The 23,319-nt window shown below is 41.5% G+C and overlaps 2 protein-coding genes across 3 annotated transcripts; both read right to left on the bottom strand.

Annotated features, from left to right (window-relative positions):
* Positions 1-1,426: 1,426 nt before the first annotated feature.
* On the bottom strand, positions 1,427-11,804 carry LOC137860983 (thiamine transporter 2-like). Of its 2 annotated transcripts, none has more exons than XM_068691877.1 (6): positions 9,607-11,804; positions 8,400-8,691; positions 5,543-6,254; positions 3,729-3,921; positions 3,070-3,211; positions 1,427-2,280 (listed from the first exon to the last, which is right to left on the bottom strand). In XM_068691877.1, the coding sequence occupies exons 2-6, from the start codon at positions 8,547-8,549 to the stop codon at positions 2,158-2,160; spliced, it is 1,320 nt and encodes a 439-aa protein (XP_068547978.1). In that variant the 5' UTR covers positions 8,550-8,691; positions 9,607-11,804; the 3' UTR covers positions 1,427-2,157. The 2 variants fall into 2 exon arrangements, with proteins under 2 accessions (XP_068547978.1, XP_068547977.1); XM_068691876.1 differs by having other exon boundaries at positions 5,543-6,362; positions 9,607-11,801.
* Positions 11,805-12,020: 216 nt separating this feature from the next.
* On the bottom strand, positions 12,021-22,611 carry LOC137860982 (thiamine transporter 2-like). The gene is made up of 6 exons (XM_068691875.1): positions 21,614-22,611; positions 18,825-18,987; positions 17,658-18,477; positions 16,029-16,221; positions 14,160-14,301; positions 12,021-13,272 (listed from the first exon to the last, which is right to left on the bottom strand). Exons 1-6 carry the CDS (start codon positions 21,646-21,648, stop codon positions 13,093-13,095), a joined length of 1,533 nt encoding a protein of 510 aa, XP_068547976.1. The 5' UTR covers positions 21,649-22,611; the 3' UTR covers positions 12,021-13,092.
* Between the last annotated feature and the right edge of the window lie 708 nt (positions 22,612-23,319).

Raw genomic sequence — 23,319 nt, forward strand, 5'->3', positions numbered from 1 at the left:
TTAAAGGTCTGTTCTGTCCTGTTGATGTATTTCAAGTTAAAGAGACTTGGAGTCTTGCTTGTTCTTCCAACTACAGCTGGCTGGATGTGGAGTAGTGTGTGTGTTTTAATTCCTGAGACCCTTTGGGGAATTCATAGGCAAACCCCCCAGCAACTACACTTTTTTTCAGAGTGTTAGTGATGCCCTCACCAGTATAATATAAATAGCTGTATTTCTCTGACATCTGTTTTGGAATAATGAAACAGGAATGCAGTAAAGAATGGGAATCTTCAAGGGTTTAGAAGGAATTGTGGAACACTTAAATATACTTATTGCAGAGAGCTGAATGTCTCATCAATGAGATGAAGACCGTGCTGTGGAAGGGGAACAATCCTGTGCTCCCTGAATTTCTAAATTGATGTAAACTAGGCTTTGGACAAATTATTCTGACCTAAGTGAAGCTGTTTGCTGCTAAAAGATACTGGAATTCATTTAAATATGCAAGGCTGCATATTTAAAATTATGCTGCAGAAATGTCTTATTTTTCCATTACTAGCTTGAACGCGTAAAAGGCTGCCAATTCTTACTTTATACATCACCACACCAGTTTAGTGTACACTTGCTAACTTCATCAAACTCCAGACAAGTGGCTGAAGATCTTGTATTGTCTTGAATCTCCTTCATATTGAACAGAAACTGACACCATAGCTGCCTTGACTTTTTTTAATAAAAGCTATAAGTACAAAATGAATAAATATTTCTCCCATGATTAGAAATTGTGTCTTGTCTTAAAATTTTCTACAGTTGTTCATGCAGTTGCTCACACGACTGTCATAGTTGCCAAAAAGCTATACTCCCATTAACCTCTAGATATCTCCTTTTGCTTTAATGTCAAAGCATTTTACTTGATAACTTTATCCCTGTTTTACAGAAATTAATTTGGTGAGCTTCTAGAGTAATACTTTTAATCCTGATATATTAGTTCTCATATGTTTTAAGATGATGCTGGAAGAGGTACATCATGAACTCTGCAGATGGATGCCCAGGTACTGCAGCTTAGTTACTTTATTTAATGGTTGCATACTTCCCAAGTGCTGCACTGAAACAAATATTGAAACAGCGTAGTTTGAAAAGGACCAAATTCAGTTTGAATCCTGAAAGAGAGCCATAAATACGATGCAAATGTTCTTCTCTGCTGGAGGGAGAAATTACTGGGGCGTAAAGGTAAGCTTAAGAAGTTTTAAAAAGTATGTTTTTAAAGGAATTCATGACTTTTATTTTCTTGTGAGCTGAAAAGTGGAAAATAGCAATTCTCTCTTGACTAAGCTGTACCTTGTGGTAGAGAAACATAATGAAAATTGCTGCTGATATAAATGACTCCAAAGTGGCCATTACTGAACACAGTTGAAAGTCTGATTAGCTTTAGTTATATCTAGAATTTCAAGTGTTCTTATTTAAGTATGACTGCCTTGTATAGAAATTGAATTCTCCCTGTGGCTGGCTTAAAAAAACTTTGCCTCCACAGATAAGTTACTGCATTTGGTCATTTATGAGAATGTAGTAATCCCTCTGAACCTACTGAGGTAACATTCTGTGGACAGGGGGGTGGTTAGATGCTACTTGCATAAACTTGCTTTAAAGATACATGTGAACTTCCAGTTGAAAAAGTGCAAGTCACCAAAAAGTTTTGGTGGCAACCTTTCCTACAGATCATCTTGCTGCTATGGGGCAATTACTTTTGGTTCTACAGGCATGTTTGAAAGTCTTATGTTTAATGGCAAATTGCCTTTAATTAAAATACTCAGTAGAAGTGAAAGTTCAAAGGTTGTATTATTCTGTAAGCTCTTCTGTTGTGAGGTTCGGGCATCGGTATGAAATTGCCTCCTCTTGTGCTCGTTGAGCATTAATGCAAGTTTTGGTGTAAAGACTGCATAACTAAATTTGAGTTGAAATAGAAGATTTTTTGAGGATTATCTGGGATTAGAATTGTTGGTGAAGAGAACTGGGGAAAAAATGCATCATGCTGTTTACAAAGCATTTTGTGCTGAAGTTTCATAAACAGCCTTTTCCATCATTGACCAGTCTTGTTTGTTTGAGCATTGTTTCCGCTAATTAATTGTTTGGGTGATACAGCCTTCTGCATTGTTGCTTGCAACCATTCTTTTCATCTCTTTTCCCTTAATGATCAATAGGTTCACCAGCCACACTGGCATTTCTGCATTTGATGGAGATAATGGTGTATACGCTTCTGGTCAGGAAAATTCCAGCTATGAATGCAAAGTAGCTGCCATAAATGAGAAACTGGGAGATGGGGGTGGGGAGAAGAGGGGAGGAAGAATCAAGAACTGTATTTGCTGTTAAATAACATATGGGGTGTCCCTACACTGACTTCTTCCCTTCCCTGCCACCCACGTTCCCAGAACAATCCCCTCTTGAAATGGCTCGAAGTCGGGCTGCTTGACTTCATCCAGTAGAAAGAATGCAGTCATAAAAGGGGGGTGGAGAGAATATCCCGTTACTTGCGTGCCCTCCCTACCTCAGTAAGGGAGGAGGACAGCTGCCTAGCACTTCCTGGCTCTTATCTGAAAAGATGACAGCTAGAGACTTGGGTGGTATTCAGTATGTGTGCTTACACGCTAAAGCTGTCTGGGAGCATGAGATTAGGTAATTTTCAGAATTAAAGTAACTTCAAAGTGCATCCAATGAAACTACATAACTTTGAATTTCTGTAGTAATAAAGACCTACAGATTACCTTTCAGCTTGCTTCTTGCTTCTGTTTAGTGTGTTTTTACAATAACCTTGTCAATAGTAAGCCTTTAAATAAGAAGAAACTGGGTAACAGGTGATGGTTCTCCCTTCTGCTCTGTGAAATATGTTCTTAAGATTACTACAGAAATGCAACATGGACAGGATTAGAGGACAAGTGGGCTCTAGTAACTACTATCAGTTCACTTCAAATGAACCTGTTTTCAAGTAAGTGCCCTAAGCTAATCCATCCCCTAATATCTCCCCAGAGGCTAAACTTTGAAGAGAACCCTCTTCTGGAGGAGAGCAGGGAACATGAGAGTGATATGAGTAATGTAGCTTACCTGGGTACTGATATCCAGTCCTAGACCTCTTGTATCTACCACAATAACAGTCAAAATTGTCTGGATCAGCAGTGCAACAAAGTTGTTGAAGCCAAACATCAAAGCATAACGCTCCATACTTAGATTGACAGCAATCTGGAACCTGAAAATGAATATACAGCCAGGTTAACTGAGCTCTGGAGAACTTGAGTGCTTGCAACTTAAGGGAGGAAGTTTGGGAATGATTTCGTTCTCACAGTGGAGTCTTCACAGGATAAAGCTTCTTTATTTTTGTTAGTTTTAATATCTTCATTTTGGCAGAGATCTATTTTTTGTTATTTCACTTTTGCCCTGTTATTGTGTATCTTCTCTTACTTCAGATATTTTTGCTAAACAAGGACCTGTGTATGTTCATGTGATTATTTAGAAAAGTCTCATACGTAAATAATTGGACAGTTAAATGTAGAATAAGGTAATGACTGACTTGAAATAAGCTATTTTTATGGTTAGGTCATGCATTTAAGTGTAGTTTTATATAGGCTAGAAATAATATTTTGCTACAGTGACCTATTCAAAAATCTTATTTCTGTGGAAATTTCTAGTAAAAATTCGTGAGTGTGAAAGTGATATTTCTGCTGATTCAAATCAATTTAACTGGAAGAGTTGTGCATTATACTTACGTTGCTATTGTTATAAGGAACATGTAGCATGCCTTAAATACAAGGTAACCAGCATAACATGCCCAGATGTTGTCTGTAAAGTACATGAGAAACAGAGAACCAGCATCCATGGCAGAGAACATTCCCAAAGCCAGTTCTCCAGAAAGATCCCAGTCTACTTTGATGTATCCAACTGCCATGGATGTTGCTGAACCTAAAAATGAAAAATAATTTAAATTCAAACATTACTATCCTTCTAGAGACGTGGCATTACTCTGTAAATGGATCATTACAGGAGCTCTTGGTACATTTTTTTTTTTTTTAAAGGCCACAGTAGACTTTGATAACAGTGTGGCTTCTATTTTCTATTAGTGCTGTGGGAGTCTTCTGTTTTTTGCTTTTTTCTTGCTTACAGAGCTTTGTCAGGATGAAGCACTCTGAGAAAGTGCCTAATGCCTAAGGTTGGAGGCAGCAGTGCCTGGCGTATTGTTGTTGTGCCATTTTTGACAACCATGAGTAAGAGAACAACCCCACCAAGCACTTCATGCCTGGGGGAGTTTAATTCTTTCATGTAAAGCTCTTCATGAAATGACAGTCTGTTGCACTCCTTCATACTTTTTTTTTTTTTTTTACACCTAATGAAAGTATAGCTTCAGTGAAAATTTTTCTGGTGAAAAATGTCATACTCCTTATTGATAATGACATATAGCAAAAATACCTTCTACTTGTAAGAATGCTATCCAGCTATGGTTTTTGTGCTCCTCTAGCACTGAGGCCTCCTGTGTGTTTATGAAAGCTTTTTGAAACACTATGCTGAGGGTAGTAGCTCAAATGCAAAAGAAGTCTGGTCCAGGCAGGTTATACAGCAGTGAGTACCGGGTACCCCTGAGCTTTTCGGCAGGGTAGTACACTAGTGGTCAGGACTTGCTGGCTGCATGTGTTCCTCATCAGAATTCAGAAGTCAGTAGGCCTCCTTCCTTGGTCTGTAACTACAATAGGCAGAGCTTCCTGGTAATGTGAGTGCTTTCTGCATTCCAGAATAGTATCAAGTTCCAGACAGTGCAAAAGCATGAAAGCTCTTGGGAATGCTGCTCAAACCAGTAGACTTGAAGCTTTGGGGTAATTTCAGTAAAATGCACTTCATGCTGTGTGCAGGGAGGGAGAGTAGGCAGACAATTCCCTGTATTACTTGTGAGATGACTGCTGGTATGAAGGAGGTACGTGGAAGCTTGGAAATGAGGCTGCGCTGGTACTGCATAGCTTTTTAAACAAAGTTGCACTTTGAAGTGGCACACAGGTAAAGAGGGATATCATTGGGTCAATGGATCATTATCTTGTTGGGTCACAACATGCTTATCCAGGATCACTTAGCCTGAAACGACTACTCATCCACTGTCAGAACAGACTGTCTAGAGCAGATATCTAGTTAAGTTTATTTTTTTTTACTTTTTGTATCAACTCATTTATATGTATTTTGGAGACGAGTAGGCAAGGTGGAACTGCACAAGTTTTTTGAACTGCTTACTCTGCATTGAATGTATGAACTAAACAGAGCTGTGAATGAAAACTTCTAAAACTTCTTGGTGAAACAAAGTGCCCCAAGAAGAAAAAAACTACATATTTTGTGTGTGTGTGTATATATGAGTATTTTAAAGACCCCAGGGATAAAGCCGTATAGTAAAGAGATGCTTTGCATGCTATTTATGTGGGGGTTATGTGTTGGAAGCTGTTACTATTGACCTTAATCGTTACAAGAAATAGTTGCTGAAGACATTGTGAAAGGATGCCATCAGCCAAGACTGATTAGAAGTAGCTGCTAGTGGTTTTTTACGTACCTAAAAAAGTTGCTATTGCTTCAACAGCTCCATTGTACACTGCAGAGCTGTGGGAGGGGGCTCTGAAATCCCACAGCACTTGGATGTAATTCACAACCTGATTGAAGCCTGCCGTAGCCAAAGCCCACCACAGGGACCAGTAAAGCAGCTTCCGAGAGCTGTAGCAATCCCTCAAGTCCCTGCTGAGCTGCACCAGTACTCTGAGCATGTGGTTTTGGGGCTTGGGCTGCTCAGCCTGCTGCTGTGGTGCTGGTCCCGTGTCAGCAGCTGCACAGTCCTGGTCCTGTTGTTGGCAGCTCGACGGCCCGTTGGAAGCGAGCGTAGCCACAGCTTTCTGTGGTTGCGGGAGGGTTTCCGAGACCCCTTTTTTATGGAAGAACATGCTCTTCTGGGGCATCGGCAGGAGAAAGGAGCACAGGAATGCCAGGGAGACAGAAGCGAGGGTAATGGCGTTGAGATGGAAGTAGGACACGTCTGCCAAGGAAACCAGCAGCTGTCCCAGCACTGCGGCAACTGTGGCCGCAACAAGGGTGATGCTCCTGCAATAGCTCGTCACTCGCTGATAGCGATCGGCGCTGACGACGCTGTAGATGTAGGCGTAATAGGCGACCTCGGTGGCTGTCACCATCCCGTAGAAGAATTCCATCACCTGCATGGCCACCACGCCGTGAGCGAAGAGCAACAAGAGCCAGGTGACGATGTAGCTGATGCCCTGGAGGAGGAGGACGGGCTTGTAGCGCACGTAGTCTGTGATCAGGAAGACCGGGAGCAGGAGTGCGAGGTAGGAGTATGTCCAAACAGGGAAAATCTGGTTGGTAACCTAGAAGGAAATTGACTTTGCTCTGACACAAGCATTATCTTGCATCAAATACTATTCCCTGTGGTATCTGAAAATTAATGCCTGTTTAGTTTGACTTTCCATATGAGTCATTGCATACTGCTGTTTACCTCTCCTCACTGCTGGATTAGAAAAAAAAAAAGATGCTCTTATGGTGGGGGAACTGGAGTTGGACTTGGTATCTAGTTATTACTATGTTGTCTTCACGTGTTATCTTTAAATATTGAGTGAAAAGTAAGTTCTTAATGAAACAGTATTTGAATAAGTTTCAGTTGGCCTTCAATTGCATAGATGCTCCAGAAATTAATTGTTTTCCCTAGAATCAGAATGGTTTGGGTTGGAAGGGACCTTAAAGGTGATCTAATACCAAAGCCCTACCCTGCCCCATCCAGCCTGGTCCTGAGTGCTTCTAGGGATGTGGCATCCACAGCTTCTGACCCATGGCCTCACCACCTCCACAGGAAAAAAAAATAAAAAAAATCTCCTTGTATCTCACCTAAACCTACCCTCCTTTAGTTTAAAGCCCTTCCCCCTTGTGGTGTCACTGCACTCCCTGACAGAGTCCTTCCCCAGCTCTCCTGTTGGTCCCCTTTAGGCACTGGCAGGCCGCTGTAAGGGCTCCCCGGAGCCTTCTCCAGGCTGAACAGCCCCAACTCCCTCAGCCTGTCACCATCGCAGAGGTGCTCTAGCCCCTTGATCATTGTGGCCCTCCTCTGGACTTGTTCTAGCACCTATATTTTTCTAAAACTGATCTCCATCCAAGCTGGCAGGTGCTGAGCTCTACACTAAAGCTCAGCGTTTGCCCAGGTAGCTTTGGCTACAGCTGCAGCAGGGGTGTGTGTTTCTTCTGGATACACATCACCAAGTGAACTCTGACCGCAAGATGTCTGTTTTGGGGAGGTCTTACCTAGTAAGTGCTGGACCTGCTTGGATATTAGGTCACGATTTCTTGTTCTCGGCTTAAGCAGTTAGACTTGAATTGTTTCACGTGCTGAGAGAACAACGATAGCTGTTTATTGTTTTATGAACTAGTATGATTGGTGAGCAGCAGGATCGCTGCATCTTTCTGGGGGTTGCTTTTGTTTATCTGCACTTTAAATTAAGTGACTGAAACTTGGGGATTTAGCTCATGACAGGAGAGTGTAGCTGAAAGAGCCAGTATCTGTACTGTTCTTATTTTTGAGCTGGTTGTTGCTGAAGAGAATTAAGATATTTCATCATCTTACTTACATACTTAACGTAAGAAAGCTTTCACTTCTGATTTCAAAAAACAAAACGAAATACACCTTTTTCAGAGGAAAAACTGGGTTCACGCTATGCTGGCAGATTCTGCCTCAACTTTTACTAGTGCAAATCAGGAGTGATTTCATGCTCGCAGTTATATGGGTGTACATAGATTGTGTTGTCTAATTATGCCATTAGATTCATGATTCTCTTTTGTGTCCTCTTTTTATTATGAAGCGTGCACCTGAAGCAACCAGTGCTGAACAGAGGAGCAGAACACAGACTATCACAGTACATGCTTTTTAAAAAATAATTAAAAATTAAAAAACAACTTTTATGTGAATCTGACCTGCACAGACTAGACTGATGGATGCACAGAACACCTTAGTAACGTAGGTAATAATCTTAATAGGTCATCAGCGGAAGTGTGCTTGGTTGCCTTATGTCTGATCACTATTTCATATTTATTGTTAGTATAGTTCCCCAATAAGTATCAATCTCATTGTTGCTCTTTCTTTTTTTCTTGGGGGGAAGGAACTGTCTGACCTGATCTTGTTGAAAGTATCAATTTCTTAAACAACAACCAAAATGATTTCAAAGTCCAGGAATGTGGGGATTTCAGAACATAAACTTGCAAAAGAGGAGAATCCTTGTCCTTTTCCAGGACAATCTTACATAGGGGTATCTCGATAAAATACACCTATCTTACTGAATGCTTTTTCTCCCGTTCAGTTATTACTGTGAGGCTTACTGCTTTAAGGTTTCTAATTATTATGTAAGAGAACAGCTGCTTACCTGTTCAATTGTTAGGTTTTTATCTGGTCCACTTAAGTAAGGAGTGAGAAAAGATTCTGATGGCCTCATTGTGGAAAAAAATCCATTCGCACAAATGATGACTGTGGGATAAATCCAGTTGCTGCCTATGGCTCCTTTCCAGCAATCCATAGTCCATGTAGAAACGTAGTGCACCAGAAGTTTAAAAAATACTGTTCACAGTTGCTAAAAATTCATTTGTAGGTTTACTTTTTAATCAACGCTGCTTCAGCTAATGCTGCTTTCACCACACTTGCTGCTAATCACAGAGAGCCTGTAAATGAACAACTCGGATCAAGGGACATTGGTGGCAAACTCTGATCTCTGTCTTGTCTATCAAAGGTTGTTCTTACTGACTCACTTAAAATTAAGTAGATGTAGTGGAAGAAAAAAGATCCATTACAGTCTCATTTCTGAATAGATGAGAGGGCAAACTGTCAGATTAGAGCTCATTCTCAGAATGCTCAGGGAGGCATTTTTCTAATGATTTCCTATCTGGGAGCCAAGTGGAACAACAGAAGTGCAAGACGTTTTGCAGACAGTAAAAAAAATAAAAAAATAAAAAAAAAAAACAGCCAGATTGCAACCCGTTGTGAGCTTGGCTTCTTCAAAACACTTTAATACTCATCTTTCTTACACTCTGGTTGTTTGAGTGAGTACATAGATGTAGAAACTTGCAGCCTCTTGAATCTACCTCCTCAGTCTTAAAGAGGGCTCCTGGCTTCACTTTTAAAAGTGGTGATTAATAGGAAAAAAAAAAAGACTTCCTCTTTGTAGTTGGCAGCAAAAATAAAGAAACTTGTCTTTTAAGCTTATTTTACTTACTTAACACTAAGGTACCATAGGTACTATAAATAGGATGTTAAGGCAGCATTGCTGTGACCTTAGAGGAAGGTTACAAAAAACAACCCTAACATCAAAACTTGATTTTAAACGACTACCTCCGATTATCCTCCTTGTGTAAATCATTGTACTTTGTACTTAGATACAATGATTTGTACCAAAGTAGCCTGTGTTATCCTTAACTCCTTAAATTTGTATTTGAATTCTTGATAAGTTAATTACAAATAAAAATATACTAAAACTCAGCCTAATGAATGACATCAGCATAAATCTTACATCCCTTCCAAATGTGCTGAGTTGAGTAGCTTTTGCACTCTTCCAACTAACCTCTAGGGCCATAAATTACCTGTCAAAGCTGGGGTTGTGGTCTGTTGTTTGTGGATGCATGTGCAGTTTCCTCCTAGGATAGGTTCCTGTACTGTAGAAGATAAGAAGACTTGTGTCGTATTAGTAAGGACTCTTAGGAAATGAACTTGATAAAAAGCTAACAGAACTAAATAATAATTCATCTCAACTTTTCTTGCTTGCAGAACTTCCTCATAAAGAGTGCAGGGGAAACCTACTTTATAGGTTTTGTCAGCAAGTGACTCTAAGATAAAGGATTAAGACTCACAGTTCTTAATAATGATTAATTGAAAATGACAGGGCAAGAAAGCAATTACTTGATTACCTTTTTATGTTAATGAGTACCTCTTAAAGGTGTATCCTTCAGTTTGTGGATAAGAATATAACAGCACATGTTTTAAAGCTTGGGCTGACATAGGTTTTTCCTGGGCATAGCACCGAGACCTCTGGGCTCAGTTTTCTGACTGCCTTCAATGTGGGTGTGTGGGGAGGTAGGACACAGAAAACTTCCTAATGTTACTTGGCCAGAAATTACATCAAAGGACCAGTCTGTCACTTTTCTTAATGACAAAAAGTTTCTAATGTATCTAAAAAACAAAACAAAAAAAACATAGCTGCAGAAAGCCTCAGAAGTAGTTTTGCTTTCCTTCAGCAATTTTTGACTGGGCTTCCTACTTCTCCCATGGCTCATCAGAAGAGGGAGCTGGCCCTGAAGTCCACACGTGGGCTGTGGGATGGGTATTGACCAACCCCATGGCCCTGGCAGGAGTGGCCCCACACACTATTTGGAGTTTTGTGAGGTTTTGTTTTACAGTTACGGAAACCTCTCACTCTGCTTCTAGCCTGTAGTGCTAGAAGTGTTCAGGGAACCGAGGCATGTTCTGTCTCCATGTTTCATGCTCGCTCTTTACAAATGGTTTTTGAGAAATGAAAACATGGAGACAATGCTGCTGGGTAAGTCAACTGGCCTACTGCAAGGTGGCTGCTGACTGGCATTTCTCTGGTAACCCACACAGTGCTTGGTTGATGTCTACTGACTTTGAATAGAAATATGCAGTTTTCTTGCTGGCATGGCCAAAACTGGCCTTCCCAGCTTGCTGGATGGTATCATGGTGAAGACATGTCTCCAAAACCACTGGTGTTTCAAAGGTAGTTAGTGATGCACTGAGATGGGGCTGTAGCTACGGGGAGCAATGTGTTCCACTTCAGGTTTTTGTAGTTCTGTGGAATTTTTGGTCACCCTGGGAGGAAAGATGAGCTCTTAATACTAAACACAACTGCATGCAAGAGGAGGTGGATTTCTTCAGTATCCTTCTGCAGATCAAATAGCCTGCCAGACCCAAACTATGGCCTCTCCAAAATGTGTGCATTGTGTGTGAACGCACAGGTGGATGTGCATCTTGCTATTTTGGATGAAATCTGATTACTGGGTTAACATTGATTTGCAGCTGAAAACTCAAGGTAACATGAGGCTTTACCTTTCCTTTGCTGTAGTTTGTAATTTCATTGCGTCACGTCCTTCCTGACACTCCTCAGAGCTTCCCTATCCCTCCTCCGCTCCCGAATGCTCCTCCAAAATCCCAACCCCATAATCTTTTGTAGAGGGAGAACAGGTATCCAAATATAAACCGTATACATGTTTAGAGACTTTTCTGAAGACAGGGTTCTCTATAGCTGAAAACTGAATATATTGTCTGCTTGGTTCTTCTGCTCTTCAGTGGCAATACAGAGAAGACAGTGAGATTTGATCAGTTCAGAACTTTTACTGTTTTTTCTATCAATTTTAAATACTAAGTTTTTTTTTTTTTCATTTAAGCACAAATTCTAGTTAGCTGCCAGTCCAGAACTTGCATCTGTGTTTGTAAGTAAAAGCCTCAAAAGAGGTTTTCTATTCATGAGGTAATACAAAGTAGTCCATGCTCTATTGGACTTCTGTCCCCCAGGCAGGAATGTTATGTAGGTAGTTCTGTAGTAATACAAGGTAGTGCTTAGTGGAGGCTAAGTACATCTGCTTTTACATCTGCATTGATTAAACTGTTGTGCTTAAAGACAGTTTACAACTGAGAATGTTGATGCAGTGCGCAATACTAGATAAAATGACTAGAAAACGAGCTGGGTTCATTTGGGCAAATCCTACTGATTCTTGTGACTTAAAGCAAATTCTCTCCTGCTTAGTCTTGCCTCTAGATAGTTTGCCTACTTCCAGTATATGACAATTGTATGAAAAGCACAAATGTTTGTACAGATAACTTTTCTCCACAGGAAACATATTTATTCTGCAAATGCAAAGTATTTTCTATTTTTATTAGTGATATGTAGGTATTGCAAGCTTGAAGCAAGCTGCAGTACAGAAATAACTTTAACATATGGGTATGTTTTTATATTGAACTATGCATTCACTATGCAAGCTTTTCTATAATTTTTTCTCTTCCTGGACTGACTGTCCTTTAAGTCTTACAACTAATTTAGTTTAGCATAAAGTCTCTTGCTAAATTCTGAGATGCTGACCCTGACAAATCCTTGGCCAAGATCAGTGAAACTCCTCATCTGCTGAGCAAAATTGCATGGCGCTAGTTGTTTTTTTTTTCTCCTCATTTCAATTTTAGATCTTCCTGTTAATCTGGATTCCTATGCAGAGTCGCTCAAATTCCTCAACAACATACTTTTTCTGGATTTAGTCCGTACTACTCAACCTCTTTTTGTTTTTTTCTCCTCTTCCTGTTGAAACAGGAAGACAGTCTTAAAATATTAATTTTACTGGAAGCACAAAGAAATGAGTGGGGAAGGTTCATTTTTGTTTTGACTCTTAAATGTGTACCCTTTTGGGCTGACATTGCTATGGGTTCAGTGCAGTGTTTAGGTTGCAGTTTTCAAACATGGGCCAAACAGCAACTGTGGCCTAGCAGTGGCTGAACCTTCTTCTCAGACAGGTTGTGCAAGCCCTGCCTTTGCACTGTTGTGTGCAAAAGGTGTGCTTCTGAGGTGGGCTTTCACCCTCTGAATCACCTGTATTTAGGCAGGAAGGAACATCACAACGCAAATGCAATACCTTCTTCCTGTGTTCAGAGCAAGGTTCGCACAAGGTGGGCAGTAGCCCTGTGGCCCGCGTGTATGAGCAAGTGTGTGTGGAAGCAGCTTGGCGACACTGGTTGCAAGAGCCAGACCAAGCAAGGCAATGAACTTGGATCTTTTTTGTGCGCAGTGGGATGCCAAGGTGGTTGCTGTGCTTTTTTGATTATAAAGTATTGCTGTTAAGCTGTTTAAAGGCAAATAAGGAAAAATCTAAAGCAACTTATCCTTTATTCTTGGCTCGGTGCCATTCTGATGATCATTCTTTGCTGGCATATGTTGTAAGGAAGTGCTGTGATGATTCAGCATAGCTTTTCAGGGCTGTGTTGTACGTTCCTCTTGCATTGCTGTTCTCTGTATGCTGCAGTAGGAGCTCTTCTCCCATGAGAGCCAGGCCACGTGAGCCTTTGCTTGACTCCTACAGCCGGGTCGTATAGCCAGTCACAGTCTGCTCTTTTGGTTCATGTTCGGCAAGGTTCAGCGGCTCTTTCCATGATCTTGCTATTTTCCTTCTGCACTTGCTTGAAAGAAGCATGCAAATGCTTCTGATCAAGAAAATCCCAGCTATGACTGCGAAGTAGCTGCCATAAATTAAAAACTGGAGATGAGGTGGGAGAAAAAGGCAAAAAAAAAAAAAAAAGTGATGAAAAACACATGGTAGGGAAACACTGTTTCTCCTGGAGACAGACACTACTTTGTTTACTTATATCCTAGCACAATTTCACTGTTCAAGTTCTTGCTTTGTGTTTAAGCAAAATCTTAGCTTTCCCAGCAACCAGCAGGTCTCTGAGGTACGAAGAACTGCCATGTTGTTTCTACTCCCTGTGCTTCCTAATAACCATCAGAGGGGGAAGGGATGGGAACAGGATTTTTTTCTATTGCAAAATGTAGAAGTAGTTTCACTACCAGCATGCCCATTACTCACATAGTCATGAATAATGCAAGCGAAGATTGAGTTAGTCCTCATTTTTTTTTTTGCTCTTACTTGCATATTTCACTGGTGTCACCACACTGGCTTCAGTAAATACAACATGAATTTGTATCAGTCTTTCTGACAACAGTGGCAAGCCTATTTATGATGTCTGTACATGTTTATGTTCTTAATCTGAAAGATTAAAGGTTAAATCTTTCAAAATATCTTTTGTTGTCTCCATGCAGAATATCTGAATAGGTTTAGTTTTTTTCACATCCATAGGAAGTTGTCCCAGCTTCTCAGACACCGTCTGAGAAATTGCAGAAGTCAGTAAATTTCAATTGACTTCAATGTGAGTGGAATTGCCTTGACTGAAGCTATTGGCACTGATGTGAGATAGGATATCCCTCGCTACCTTATATGACCAAACCATGGGTGGAAAAATTTTATTACTCACCTTGAGATACAGACCAGGTTTGTTCCTGGGCTGCAATTAGAAGTGATTTTTCTTGGTAAACGTTTGAAAATGAATCAGCTAGTCAGTGAAATGGAAGCAAATTAACAGTACATACCTGAGTCACTATGTTCAGTCCCAGGCCTCTTGAATCCACTATGACTACTGTAAGGATTGTCTGAATCACCAGTGCGATGAAGTTGTTCAATCCAAACATCAAAGCGTAGCGCTCCATGCTCAGGTTTACGGCGATCTGGAACCTAAGGTGAGACTGGCTGTCAGGTACTTCACACTGGGTGGGAAGCTGTTGATCTCCATGTGGTTGATTAAAAAAACACATCATAGAGGTGATACCCAAAGGGTGGGCTAAACAGTGCTTCATCTGTTTGATTGCTCCCAGCAGGGTCCTGACTACTGGAGTGCATTTCAGTGACTTTGTACTTGTCTGTGTTGCTTTTCCAAACCACATCAGGTGATCAGAAGATCAGATCTTCCTTTTCTACCTTCAGACTGTGCTGATCCCAGGCAGATGGCCTGTGGTTCCCCTTTTGGGCCTCAGAAAGCTTAGCAATATCAATAGGGCTTTTTCTGAGTGCTCGAACACTTCTTCACTTGGTGGTCTTGTGCCAGACTATAGCAGTGCCATAACTGTCTTGAAGAGTTCAAGTTGGACATAAGGGGTAGAGGGGAGGGAATACCTCACAGGGAAATAGAGCGCTGGGTTAAGTTTTCCAGACGGGTTGTGAAGTTCCCATGGCTATAGGCTTTGAAGGTTTGGATGGACAAAACCATCACCTGATCTGGCATTGGCAGGAGCTCTGCCCTGGCTGGGAGGTTGGACTTCAGTGGTCACCATGGGTACGTTCTAATCAAAATTTTTATGAAGTGAATCACTTTCTGCCTTGTGGCTTAAGAGTGGAGGTAGAATGCAGTTTCTTCTTGTCAAGAGCACACAATTTTTTGTCCTTGCAATATCTTTTTTTGACAGTAATTGGAACATCTATCTTAGCGATATTTACCTCCCAAGTTTCTATTTGAACAAATCTATCTGCTCTTCCTTCAGTATGCTTTGCACTGACTTTCAGCAGGGCTCATTTGTGCAAACTTTTATTCTTTTTCTATTGAATATATTGAAGTAGTTCAGGTGTTATCCATTATAATGCACTGAAAATCCACCAAAATATAAACTGGATTCAACTGACTTCATTCAAGATGGATTCAACTGACTTCATTCAAGATTCATCTTGTCATGAACTGCAGTTATAGCAGTTTTTAAATTATCTGAGTAATCTTGTTTTTGACACAAAAATGCATCTAGTATTTTTGTTAATGAAATAGTATAGTAAAACTTTGAGCTCGTCTGAAGGCATTCTGACCAATGCAATAAGTGGGAAAATGTATTGTTTATATTTTTTCTATATCTGACAACAAAATAGCTTGATCTCATTTGAGGTCATCTGCATTTAAATGTGCTATGCTATTATATTTTGTTTACACCATAATGTCATTAAAGATGCATGTATAAAGTTGTGCTGGGGAATGCTCATGGCAAATCTTTTCCTGCTTTCACATAGCTCATAGCTTGAAAACTATCAGCAAGGTGGTCAAGACATAAGGGGATATTAAAAGATGGTTCTTGATCTGCTTTTTAAAGATGGTTGTGTTGTCCCCACATCTCCTATGCCAGTGTTTTTGCACAAGGAAAGTAACTTATGTTTTGCTGTTACCATTGCCTGTAATAATAATGATACTTTATATGTTTAGCTTCTGCATAGGCAATTGTTCAGTGTTCTTTTGATAACTTACGGCTGTTTAGAAGGAAGAAAACAACATAAGTGGGCATTTAAGTGTCCTTATCTTTACCTAAACAGTTATGTCTACTTTTAGATCAGCTATCTCTTGAGTAAAAAGAGGAATGCCCAACGTATGCGTAAAGTAGGGTTAATATTACACACATAATGGTAGCACTGTGAGGGTTTATACTTACGTTGCTATTGTTATAAGGAGCATATAGCTTGCCTTGAAAATGAGGTAGCCAGCATAACATGACCAGATGTTGGTAGTAAAGTGCATGAGGAAGAGAGAACCAGCATCTATTGTGGAGAATATCCCTAATGCCAGTTCTCCGAAAAGGTCCCAGTTCACTTTCACGTATGCCACCATGAAAGACGTTACCGAGCCTAGAGAGGGAGGAAAAAAAAAAAGTAAATGTTGCATCTGTTTTGTAGCCTGCATCACCAAGTGCCACCCTCACATACCAAAAGGCAACACTGAATAATGAAGAAGACTAGTTCAGAAACTGTGCAGACGACTGGTCATTTTTAGACAACAGCATAAATTATCTGCATTTCCTTTCATAGTATTTTACTCCACTTTTTGGATAAACCGTCTTGTGGAAAGATTCATTGTTATCTGTGTAGTACCCAGCAAGCTCAAAAGGAACAATTCTTCCAAATCTTTCCAGCTTTTATTGCTTACTAGCTTGGTTGTATAGTAAGCCAGTTACCTTTTTGGTTGATAGATTAGCTCTGTGCAGCTCATAAAGGGACTAAGCTGCCAAAAAAAAAGGGGGGGTGGGGAGATAACTTCTGTGAATGTACTCAAGAAAATGAAAGGATAAGCAGTATTTTCTTTTGGTGGGTCTGCTATAAAGACATCTGCTTTGAAAGTAAGCCGTCAGAGTATCCATTTATGTGTCTTGTACAATTTTAAAGCCTCTACAGTGAGAACTAGGTGATTCCAGGAGAAAGAGGAATAGGCACTATAGGAGTTCCTTCTAATGCACGAGTCACTTGGTCTGTGTTAGCTGTCTACCTCCAGACCAGAGTAACTTTTAACAAATACTTAGAAGTATCTGTTTCTCCTTAATGACGGGAATGGTAACTTGAATGGCCAGATGCAACATAGACATACTTATTTTCCCTGGTGGATCACGCCCCAATGTCTTGTGCAAGTCCTCCACAGCAGCACAATGAGAGTGTGGAACACTGCCAAGTAAGGCAGTGTTTTGCCTTTGGATATCTTTGCTTATATGAAGCAGGCATCTGCTCCCACTGCAAAAGAATATGGTTAACATCAGTAACATCGTGAATTCAGTAAGCATTTTTTCTTGCAAATCCCCGTATCTTGGAATTGCTGAAATTATTTGCTTCCTGCTGTGCAAGAGCATTTTAATAGAGAAAGATCGTAATGAGAGGTTTAAGTTCTTGTATAAAATATTTATGGAAAAGCTCATCTTTGTAAGCTGCTACTATTGCTATGGGAACTGTTGTGATGCTTGCTGGTGGGATGGGAGGCAAGATTAAAAAAAAAAAAAAAAAAGCAAAACCTTGCAAAAGAAACATGAGTGCCTCCAAATGGATCAAGCAGCTGGATGGAAGGTCTGTGTGATGTGTACGCTTCTGTGTGCTGGCAGGATAAAGGTTGGTGCCCCAGTCATACAGAAATATAGCATAGCTCATGTTTGAACTGTTTTGTACATCAAAAAAATGTATCTTGAATGCACAACGCACATACTGTTTCCTTGGGGTATCTACAATGGAAAGGAACTGCAAAACTGTGCTAAAGTAAAACTTTGGAGACTACCTTTGTGATTGATGCTTAGACATGAACTTACTCAGGAAAGTTGCTATTGCTTCAACAGCTCCATTGTACACTGCAGAGCTGTGGGAGGGGGCTCTGAAATCCCACAGCACTTGGATGTAATTCACAACCTGATTGAAGCCTGCCGTAGCCAAAGCCCACCACAGGGACCAGTAAAGCAGCTTCCGAGAGCTGTAGCAATCCCTCAAGTCCCTGCTGAGCTGCACCAGTACTCTGAGCATGTGGTTTTGGGGCTTGGGCTGTTCAGCCTGCTGCTGTGGTGCTGGCCCCGTGTCAGCAGCTCTGCAGTCCTCGTCCTGTTGCTGGCAGCTCGATGGCCCGTTGGAAGCGAGCGTAGCCACAGCTTTCTGTGGTTGCGGGAGGGTTTCCGAGACCCCTTTTTTATGGAAGAACATGCTCTTCTGGGGCATCGGCAGGAGAAAGGAGCACAGGAACGCCAGGGAGACGGAAGCGAGAGTAATGGCGTTGAGATGGAAGTAGGACACGTCTGCCAAGGAAACCAGCAGCTGTCCCAGCACTGCGGCAACTGTGGCCGCAACAAGGGTGATGCTCCTGCAATAGCTCGTCACTCGCTGATAGCGATCGGCGCTGACGACGCTGTAGATGTAGGCGTAATAGGCGACCTCGGTGGCTGTCACCATCCCGTAGAAGAATTCCATCACCTGCATGGCCACCACGCCGTGAGCGAAGAGCAGCAAGAGCCAGGTGACGATGTAGCTGATGCCCTGGAGGAGGAGGACGGGCTTGTAGCGCACGTAGTCTGTGATCAGGAAGACCGGGAGCAGGAGTGCGAGGTAGGAGTATGTCCAAACGGGGAAAATCTGGTTGGTAACCTACAAGAGAAGAAATGTATGTAATTCCTCTTTGGGGAAATAAGCTGATTTATTTTAAATGGCTTTACAGAAGGGAAGAGTTCATAACATCCACAACCATGCTGGTCTGAAGCACCATGAGTGTGTTGAACATGCTACTGAATTTTAAATTTTAGAAACCCTGTTATATATTTTGAGTCTTTTACTTATGCTACCTACAGCAAATTGTAACCTTCCCAAGCTGGTTAAGTTTTGCTTTTTTTTTTTTTTTTTTCCCCACCTTTTGTTTTTCTTTAAAGGCTTTGTTTACAATTTTACTTTTGATTTTTGGTGCTCCGTTTAAAAGAAAATGTTGAATAAAACCATACCTCATCTATTGTCAGATTTTTATCTGGTCCTGTTAGATAAGGGGTTAGAAAAGGTTCTGATGGCTTCATCATGTTGAAGAATCCATAGAGGCAGAGGACCAGGGTGGGGAAAGTCCAAGTGTTTCCTTCTTGCTTCCAGCAGCCCATGATTCGTGCAGCAAAGCTGGGGAGGAAGTCTGTTAGATGACACTACCCATGCAAACACAAAGATATTTTGTAAGTTCTGTTTTGTGGTTTCTAATGCTAAGGAGTGTTCTTTAGAGGTTGGCAACTGGAAAGCATTTTTCTCCACTTTAAGTGGAAAGCTTTCTGTACATACATCTCCTTGTAGACAGGATATAAAGAATGACTTGAAAGATCTTTGAGTGGGAGACAAATTACACCATCATTCATTCTGTGCTGGCCAAGCTAGACACTGGGGAAGCCTTCCTTCATCTAGGAAGGCTTTTTTTCCCTGGAGATTGCAGAGCACTGAGATGCCCCCCCCAAGCACCATGGTGATTAACAAGCATCTAGTTCACAATCACTGTTTTTCTCCATGGCCTCCTAGATGTGTGTGGCTTTTCTGTTACAGAGAGCTAGAGCCTAGCAAATGTGGTTCACTAATAAAAACAGAAAGGATGTCAAGCCAGATTCTCAGCTGGAATTTATTGCTTCAGATTCATCAGAAGTCCAGTTTGGATGTAGGCCTTCTATATTCAGTCTATAAAAAACACATTTGTGGTTACTAAAAGTAATAGTTCACATTAAAATGAAATGAAGCAGATATTTGGGCTCTTTTCTCTAGCTGAGACTTATGAAATAAATTAAATCTTGGTGTAATTCTTCTGGAGAGAGCCCAAGAGACATCAAAATGGGTATGACGGGGGCGTGCAGAGGAAACAGTGTAGGCTATACTCCATAGTCATGTAGGTGTAGGCAATATCAGGAATCTAAACTTGCAGGGTTTATCTTCTGGAGCCCTCTGGACTGTTCCTGTTGCCAGCTGGTGTTGCTGTTACTCTGCAGATGTCCACCTAATTTCTGGGAACTCTTTTCAGGCAAAATATTGTTCTAATTTTAAAGTAGTATTTTGGGAGGCAGTATTTTTCCTCAACTTTTTAAAAGATGAGTTAAGATCTACCCCCAAAATAAACGTTCATGTAGCTGTTGACTGCATCGCTCCCTGTAGGTTGGGTGGAGGCTCCTCTTGTTAGGGTGCAAGGTTACCTGGGATGTGATATATGAAGTATAAGGTAGCAGTTTTTCTGTACCTTTTAGAAGTTCATACCATGAATGCATTTTGCTAATGATACTCAAAGAAAAGGTTCAGATCAAAAGGAACTTGAATTATTTCATTTTATGCTATAACTCCTCAAACTACTGCCATTACAGGATTTACAGCAGAAATTAATCTAGCTGTATGTCAGCTCTGCGGCTTGAACCACTAGAGGGCAAGATGACCTCAGCAAAGGAAAAATGTGACTGGGACACATTCAGAGCACTCAAGGAAAGGCATTTCTGCCCCTCCTTCATTCCCTGTTGTTGCAATAGTTTCTGCTGCACATAAGGAGTTGACAAGGACTAGTTTTGGCCCTGCCTAGGATCCTTCTTGCTTAGTCACCAAACCATCCTCTCGCTATCCTTTCATAGGATAATCATTAATGCCTTATAGCACCCTAATGCCGTATGAACTCTTAAGGTGATACTGAAAGGCTCTGAGACAGGCGCTAAGAAGAGGGTGGGTGAAGTGCATCTCTAGCACTTTAATATCCATCAGAGGTCCATACTGGCTCTGTGATTTAACCAGGTTGCATTTGCCCCTTGCCAGATTAGATTCTCAGCTTACATCTGCTCCTGACCTTTTTAGGTCTTGCTGTGCTCAGTCTACAGCGGGCAGGCTCTGTGGAGTGAAAGTGGCAGGTTTCAGGGACCCTTTCAAAATATCCCATGTCTTGGGATGCAAGCGGGACATGGACAGACTTCTAGGGAGGCTGGAGGCTACTGCATGCCCAGGGACTCGGAAAGCACTGGGTGCTACACCCCGGCACTGGCCCTTGGTGGCAGGGCTGTGCCATCAGCTGCAGTGATCTGCTTCAAACTGCGTACAAAAAAACTTCAGGTGCACCCTGGTAAGTGCATCCCTCAATTCCCAACACATGCGCTACTTGGGGTTAGACACACAGCTCTGTTCTGGAGATTTACTAGTGGAGGCACCTGTGCTAGACTGGCAGATATTTTAGATGAGAAGTTTCCCACCTGATTTGAGCAGCTGAGCCAAGAGGTGCAGTGGGCTGAGGGTGTGAGGTTGTGCAGGGGCAGCCTGCTCTGCCTTTGGGGAGCCAGGAGGTGGGCAATAACCTAACCACAGCGGGGTACGTGCCCACCTTGCGCCCCAGCACTGCGGTATCAAAGGGCTCTGCTGCAGCCCTAGCTCAGCTCTGCTGGCCACTGCTGTCATTGTCACTTTCTGCATTTACAACCACAAACAGTGAAATCTGTACCTCGGTGCTGAAGTGGAAAGCAGCCAAATTTTTCCCCTTCATTCACCCCTTAGGATCATTTTTTTCTTTTATAACTAGGTTTTTCTTCTCCTTTGGTGAGATGGTGGGATGCCTTGTTGTCCCTCTGTGGAAAAATCTGTTTCTTGTTTTCACTGCATGCTCCATCAATTCTTACTTAGTGCCAGAGCCACCCACTCTTCTCCCACAAGCATCATTTAGCCCCCAGTTCCCCACTGGACTGTTCTCTTCTCTCCTCCCTCTTTCCCCTGTTGCTGCAGGATTTCTGAAGCTCGAATGTAACCATACCTTGTCTGCTTGAGCTCCTCCTTTCCCGCTTCCATGGATAATGTCCTCTTTTAGTATCTCCAGTCTCTTCTGGCTGTCCTCTCTGTGTGGCAGCTACTGGACTGTATTTATTTTTTGTGCTTTTCCTGTTCTTCTGGTATTCCGACTTGTTCTAATGACACCTTTTGAAAGCATTTCCAGCTGGCTCACTTTCAGCACCCTTAAAGGAACAGCCAGACGATCCTGGCCTCTTCTTGCCCAAAGGCAGCAGTAAATCAAGACTGATACCGTGATTTGATGCTTGACTGGCACAAAAGCAATAGGGCTAATCCTGTTCCAAATATCTTTGGATCTATTTGGCAGGGTGTGTGGCTTGGGAAACTGCTCCATATTAAGGATGGAGCAGTACCCTATGCCTGAGTAATGGCATAAATAAGGGAGAGCAAATGCCAGTGTTGTAAGGCTTAAATGTTTTCTCACTAAATACCTTGTTTTGTGACATTCTGTCAGCTTTAAAAAGTAAAATGCTCTGCCTCTGTTTTGCTCTTGGTTATTAGCAGACTTCTCAAATCTTTTGCTTAGGGAAAGGTCTCACAGCCCTACTGATGATGGAGATGATCCTATAGTCATCCGTGGAAGTTCCTGTGGGGGTACGAAACAGTGAGGAGTGCAATTTGGAAGGCACAGATACACATGGAAAGTATGTACCTGGGATCTCAGATCTCATCCCCACCCTGCTGCTTCCAACATGTAAGTCTGGAATAAGGGATATGATAATTTCTTAGGAACGTGCCCAGTACAATAGGAAAGTTACTGCTAAGCTACCTTGATCACTTCAGAATGGGAGACATATGCATGAATAAGAAAAATGCAAGAATTTTCCTATAAGTCAGTAGTATGCCTTTAGCTGTGGTTTCAGCCTGGCCACGTTTTTGCAACATATTTGCCTTCTCAACACTCAAAGTTTTGGGATTAGTGATGTTAACAAAGTGATCCCTGCGCACTGCCTTTATCAACCATAAATTCATGAACCATAAATCCATCTAATTCCTCTTGGGACACTGCTGTGTGCTGTGGATGAGCTTTAGCGATCATATGTGAAACTAATGTGTGAAAAGGGTGCGATAATTCCTTTTGGCACTTTCCCAGCCATCAGACGCTCTCTGGCACTTATTCTAGAGCTATCTTGCTCTAATTCTCTGCATGGTTAATTGAATCTATAGCAATAGGAAATGACAGCTCATTTGAGACTGTATACCTGCATTTGATTTTGTTCTCAGGGACTCTCACTAAAATGAAGAGAAACTGTTGAAGTGCATAGTGTTTCTCAGGGTTTGTATTGACTTAACTGAGGTAAGAATCTTACTCAAATTTCTTGAAACAAACAAAAAAGTTGTTTTTCCTGTAATGTAATCATGAGAGAATGATTTCAGTGCCTTCCAGTTATTTTTTTTCTGCTTTCAGATTCTTTCATCCTCTATTAGTTTTTTTTTTTTTTAAGCACTCCATAGTCCATGTCTGTTGTACCTAAAAGTCACCCTTCTTCAGTGATTCATATCTGAATGCCAAATGGAAGATAGCTAAAATACAATGGCCTTGTGTAAGTATTTGATCAGTTTATGCCCTGTGTTATAAGCTGCCTGCTGCAGAGCTTGATCACTGGGTTTGAAGGGGACCGTGCTCTTCATGCTGAGTTTGAACACAGTCTGGTTGGAAGCAAGTGTTCT

Source organism: Anas acuta, chromosome 9 (assembly GCF_963932015.1).
Source record: "Anas acuta chromosome 9, bAnaAcu1.1, whole genome shotgun sequence".
Taxonomy (NCBI): domain Eukaryota; kingdom Metazoa; phylum Chordata; class Aves; order Anseriformes; family Anatidae; genus Anas; species Anas acuta.

Excerpts from the sequence above, each read along its gene's own strand:
- LOC137860983 (XM_068691876.1), bottom strand. The coding sequence starts at position 8,549 with ATGGATTGCTGGAAAGGAGCCATAGGCAGCAACTGGATTTATCCCACA. Across the intron at positions 6,363-8,399 it reads AAAACCTAACAATTGAACAG|GTTACCAACCAGATTTTCCC; the intron begins GTAAGCAGCTGT and ends ATTTCCTTCTAG. Across the intron at positions 3,212-3,728 it reads TTCCTTATAACAATAGCAAC|GTTCCAGATTGCTGTCAATC; the intron begins GTAAGTATAATG and ends ATTCATTTTCAG.
- LOC137860982 (XM_068691875.1), bottom strand. The coding sequence starts at position 21,648 with ATGGAAGCGGGAAAGGAGGAGCTCAAGCAGACAAG. Across the intron at positions 18,478-18,824 it reads AAAATCTGACAATAGATGAG|GTTACCAACCAGATTTTCCC; the intron begins GTATGGTTTTAT and ends CTTCTCTTGTAG. Across the intron at positions 13,273-14,159 it reads GACTGAACATAGTGACTCAG|TTTTTAATTTATGGCAGCTA; the intron begins GTATGTACTGTT and ends CCTCATCTCCAG.